We start from the raw sequence: 5,697 nt of genomic DNA on the forward strand, positions 1-5,697 counted from the left end.
TGGTCTCACGCTCTATCTCTTCTCCTCCACCAGAATCACGATGGTTTCTCACAACGACGGCCATGTAAGCTTTGGAACGGCGGTGGCAACCAACGCCAACAACACACAATCAAGTAAATTATACGAACATTATGGAGATAAAACCTAAAGTTTAATAGTATCAAATATAGAGTTTCTTAATTTGTTGAGATTTATTAATCTTTCAATTAAAATGAGAAAATTTATAAATCGTGCATATGTAATTGGTGGGAAAAAGGCGTATTTAAACCAGCACTTTCTATACCTCAACAAAGTCACAGTGTCTATTTCATCCTCAACATTAAAATAATTTAAATAAACTATCGAGACTATTAGATTTGGTAAAACTACAATGACTTAAACAAAATTAGTCAACCGTTTGTTTTCGCTCACTTAGAAGACATGATGACGTCGATGTAGGAAAATTTTGACCATGTTTCTAGGGAGAAGGTGGAATAACTGATTGCTGAGAAAAAGTGGAACTTTAAAAAAAAAATAGGAACGAAGAAGATTCATGCTATGTAGATTTTTTTTAATTGTTCCAAACTTAAAAGTGGGATTTTTAGTTTTTCATTCTTTATTTAAAAAAAATAAAATCAGATTAGCTTCATGGGTGATTCTCATCCATTGATCAATAGAAACAGTTTGATAGTGAAAAGAAATTGATCAAATAGGCTTGGTGGGAGTATTTATTTATGCAAAGTAACACCTACTACTTTACATAGGTGAATCTCATCCACTGAATTTAACTACCTTCTCAAACCTCAGCCATTAGATCGCACTTTTTTTGTTTCCCTATCTTTACCCTTATAATCTAACTTTTTTCGGCCAAAACCAAAAACAATAAATACAATCAGAAATTTTTAAACACCACTTTAGGAAAATTTTATAAATCTCAATATTATGTAAAATAGCCTAACTAAGGCCTAAACTATCATCTCCGAATTTATGGAGATTTTATAATTATTCTTAAATGATTTTTAATTATCAACAATTAACAGTTTTCCCAAAAATAATTTCAAAAACCTATTAAAAACATTGATAAACTCAAACACTAAGGGGGGTATATTGGATTAGAGATTTTAGGAGAGTTGATGGATTTTAGGTTTGGAGTGATTTCAGAGAAATTCAGTGAATTTTAAGATCTATAAAATAGAAAATCATTGATTTGGTAAGATTTTCTATACTGAATTTCGGGAGATTTTGGAATGCTACGGGTGACTTTGACATCAAATAAAACAATTACCATATACTTTTAACCCTCGCCATTTCCCTAACACTTCTTTGTTTTAGTGTTTGCCTTTGGTGCTGACCATCACCGTAGCAGTTAGCACCAACGTGATAACGCCGGAAAAGTATTTTGTTGTGTGTGCGGAACCGAGATGGCAACCAGTCTGCAAAATATCTACGTATTAATTGGTTAAATTTTTGACATTATTTTGCAGTCACTATTTGAGATTAGAGTTGAATTGCTATTGTTTGTTGATAGAAGACTGTGGAAGTAGAACCAAGAATCTATCGTTCTTGATTGGGGATTTTAAGTTTGATTATATTTCAGTCATAGAGAAAACTAACAAATAGAACTAGAGCTTTTTTTCTCTTCTTCTGAATCTTATAACAAAGTGAATATGTGATTTTTAGAGAAAAATGATTAATGATAACTCAAGAAACGACTTTATAGTTCAAGTAACAAAGTCTTATGGGAGATTAGCTTTTTTAACTCTGTTGCACTAACTACATCACAACCTTCTTCTCATCACTCATCCTTATCTTATTTTTATCTCTACCCAATGATGAAGACGAAGATGTTCCAGAAATCAGCTGAGGCTTGCTTCCCTTTTCCAGCACTTTCAAGCACTTTATCCATATCCCTTGTTAGCCATTAACATGGAATTTAGATCGTTTTTTGTTGACATCTTTGTGAATCATTCCAATTCAGACCAAAATATTTTTAACACAACCCTTTTAAGAATTAGACAGATTGATGATAGAGAAAACGAGTTTAGTTATTTGATTTGATTTTGCTAATTCAACCCATCTATGGATTTCCATTTACGGAGCTCATGTTGGAGAATGAGAATTTGCCTATGGTGGAGTCGCATGGAAGAAGGGGAGGGAGAGAGGATCTTCAATTCTCTCGAGTGTTTAATATATTTTTATTTTAATTAAAATCTCTCCAAATCACATCTCTATAGGTGTGAGTTTCTTTACCTCTATTTTCAACTAAATATGTATATGAAGTCACCTCAAATCTTTTTCAAAATCCTTTTTTAAAATTTCTGTTACTTTTTCAATAACAGTAGATTTAATATGAGTTTCACAAATCATTGATTGAATAACAAGAGGTTGTAAATGATTTTACATAAATTCTATTTCCAATAACATAAAATTTGGAAAGTCATTTAAAAATTGTTAGTTGAATAACAGGTGATTTATTAAAAAAATCAAACTCTTCTAAAATCTCTAATCCAATACATCCCCTAATTTTCTCTTGGTCAAACTTAGTGAACTTGAGTGTCGGAATTTTTTTGGAATAAACAACCCACATATATTTCCATGCTTTCACATGATCTTTTTTAATTTGCAAGAAAGCCCAAGATAATTATCCCCACAGAAATAAAATCATTATGTATTGTGAATCACATTTTTAGTTTCTTAAAAAAATACTAGTACTAACTAATTTTAAAAGATTGTTGCTTCACAGTATACTGTGGGTGTATATCGAAAACGGAAAATCTTAACTAAATTCCATTTTTTTGGGAAAATGTGAACTAATCCAATTTTGGATATCAAGAACAAAAGAACCAAAAAAACCGAGTCACTTGACCCGTGATAGAGATGATTTGGTCGTAAAGTAGAGAAGATTCAACATTTACGACTCTTTGCTATATATTATTAACTTTCCCATTTTGTGACTCCTAAATCATTTTTACCTTCTCCATCAATCGTCACCAATGACGCTACACATCATTGAGACTACCCGAGTCACCGCAGCCGCCGACTCCGACTCGGTCCTTAACTCAGCCAACTCTCTCACAATCCCTTTAACTTTCTTCGACCTTCCATGGCTACTATTCCACCCAGTCAAGCGAATCTTCTTCTATAAACTCACCGAGTCGACTCCTGAGAAGTTCCACTCCATCATCCTCCCTAAGCTCAAGCACTCTCTGTCCCTTCTCCTCCGTAACTATCTCCCTCTCACCGGCCACATCACTTGGGAGCCAGACGAGCCTAAGCCTAGCATAGTCGTCTATCCAAACGACGCCGTTTTAGTTACGATAGCCGAGAGTGAAGCTGACTTTTCTCATCTTTCCGGTTATGGAAAACGTCCTTTGTCCGACTTACACGCCTTGCTTCCCAAGTTACCGGTTTCTGATCACTCAGCGACCGCGTTCTCGATACAAATCACGCTGTTTCCAAACCAAGGATTCTCCATCGGAGTTGCAGCACACCACGCTGTTTTGGACGGGAAGACGTCAAGCACTTTTATTAAAGCTTGGGCTCAAATCTGCAAACAAGAACTTGACAACATGCCGGAGAATCTAACTCCGTCTTATGACCGGTCTTTGATCAAAGATCCAACCGGACTCGATGAAAAGATGATAGAGTTAGTGAGATCTCTCAAAGAGGACAAAACCAACATCAGAAGCTTGACTTCTCTTCCCGCTAGTGAACTCGGAGACGATATCGTGTTAGCCACGCTAGTTCTCTCTCGCGATGATATCGAGAGACTAAGGGAGCAAGTCAAGAACGTGTCACCGAGCCTTCACTTGTCCACTTTTGTAATTGCCTATGCTTACGCGTGGAGTTGCTTCGTGAAGGCGCGTGGAGGAAACGGAGAGAGGTCCGTGAGTTTCTTGTTCGTAGGAGATTTCAGAGACCGGTTAGATCCAAAGCTTCCGGGGACTTACTTCGGAAACTGTATGTTTCCGGTGGGTTGTTACAACCGTAAGGCGGCAGAGTTTATGGAAGAGAAGGGATTTGTGATGGCGGTTGAGATTCTTAGTGATTTGGTAAAAGGATTGAGTTCAAGAAAGATAGAGACCATTGCGGACACTTTTGTGGAAGGATTTGGTTTTCAGAGTTGGAGCACACAGTTTGGGACGGTAGCCGGGTCGACCCGGTTGGGAGTATACGAGGCGGATTTCGGGTGGGGAAGACCCGTTAAAGTTGATATTGTCTCCATTGACCAAGGAGAGGCTATCTCAATGGCAGAGAGACGTGAGGAGTCAGGTGGCGTGGAGATTGGAATGTGTTTGAAAAAGACTGAAATGGATATGGTCATGTCTTTTTTTAACAATGGTTTACAAAATTAATAGTTTTTTTAGAATATCCTTTTCAATAAGGTAAAAGCTTGCTCAGTCTTTCATGATAACTTCGTTTAATAACTCATTGAGTACAAGCTTTATGGTTAGAGTTGTGAGCTTTGTATGAGAACTATCTCAAAACTCAAAAATCGTACAATAAAATTTCTGCTTTGACTTTTTTTTTTTTTTTTTTTGTCATAGATACACATCAACAGATCTAGTATTCCAATGGATTTTAATCTATACACAAATAGGAAAAAGGCTAAAAAAAAATTATACTTCAAAATTATCAAAAAAAACTATTAACAAAAAAAAAAAAACTTTTTACTTTTTGTGTAACATGATTCGGATTGGACAATGTCCACTTATCTTATAATCTTTGATTGTATGGATTTTTAAGTTGGGCAGTTCTCATATATCTTGGAAGACTAGGAAGCAAGCAATCATTTTCTCGTTCTTCCGCAGAAATTGCATATCGCGCTCAGGGCCAGCCCTGAAAATTTGGGGTCCCAAGCAAATTTTAGGGTAGTTTAAAGTTTTTTAAAATTGGGAACCTCTTTTGCAAAAAATTATAAAATTGAGGGCTTATTTATTAAATAAAAATAACTGGAAATTCTGGGGGCCCTAAACCCATGTTTCACTTTGCTGGGCTCAAGGCCGGCCCTGATCGTGCTGTCCTTGAGCTCATTTTGGCTCATCTTTGCTTTTCCCTCTCATGTTGATTACTTCATGACCATTCCTTTGTTTTGTGACAATCTTGTCACCATATATTTAGGTGTCAATCCCTTGTTCCACAAGTATGCCAAATATATTGAGATCGAATACCATTTAGGTGTAACGAGAGTCTTAAAGGTAATGTTACTTATACACATCTCTCACGCAACTACAGTTCATGAATAGTAAGAAATATATTCCACGTGAGAGAGACGGAGAGAGAAGTTAAAAATCAAATGATTAGCTCTAATGTTTCTATCCGTTTTTCCATGTTTTCAATTATTTCAACTAAAAAAATTTAAAATTGGTGAGAAAAATGTCAATGAACCAATTATCAAATTGTGGCCATTTTATATATGAATTTTATAGTGGGCTATTTTAAACATCATCTAAACATTGACTATTGTGTTGAACATCACATTGCGTTGACCTAGTCAATATAGACATGACGTTAAAATCCGATAACGGGACCACTAACAGCTGTTATCATGCGTTAACTACTCTGTTACTCGAATCGCTAACTTTCATATTTATGCCATTTTAAACATGAATTTCTGTATGAGGCCATTTTAATCATCAATTAAACGTTGACTAACATATTGGACATCTGATTGCGTTGACCCGGCCAAAAAAGACATGACGTTAAAATATGCTAACA

General features: G+C 35.7%; 1 protein-coding gene across 1 annotated transcript; it reads left to right on the forward strand.

The window, feature by feature from the left end:
- Positions 1-2,776: 2,776 nt before the first annotated feature.
- Positions 2,777-4,509, forward strand: LOC9311592 (phenolic glucoside malonyltransferase 2). The gene has a single exon (XM_002875478.2). It carries the CDS (start codon positions 2,973-2,975, stop codon positions 4,332-4,334), a length of 1,362 nt encoding a protein of 453 aa, XP_002875524.1. The 5' UTR covers positions 2,777-2,972; the 3' UTR covers positions 4,335-4,509.
- Positions 4,510-5,697: the final 1,188 nt, after the last annotated feature.

The sequence above is a fragment of the Arabidopsis lyrata genome (assembly GCF_000004255.2).
Source record: "Arabidopsis lyrata subsp. lyrata unplaced genomic scaffold ARALYscaffold_5, whole genome shotgun sequence".
Classification (NCBI taxonomy): Eukaryota; Viridiplantae; Streptophyta; class Magnoliopsida; order Brassicales; family Brassicaceae; genus Arabidopsis; species Arabidopsis lyrata.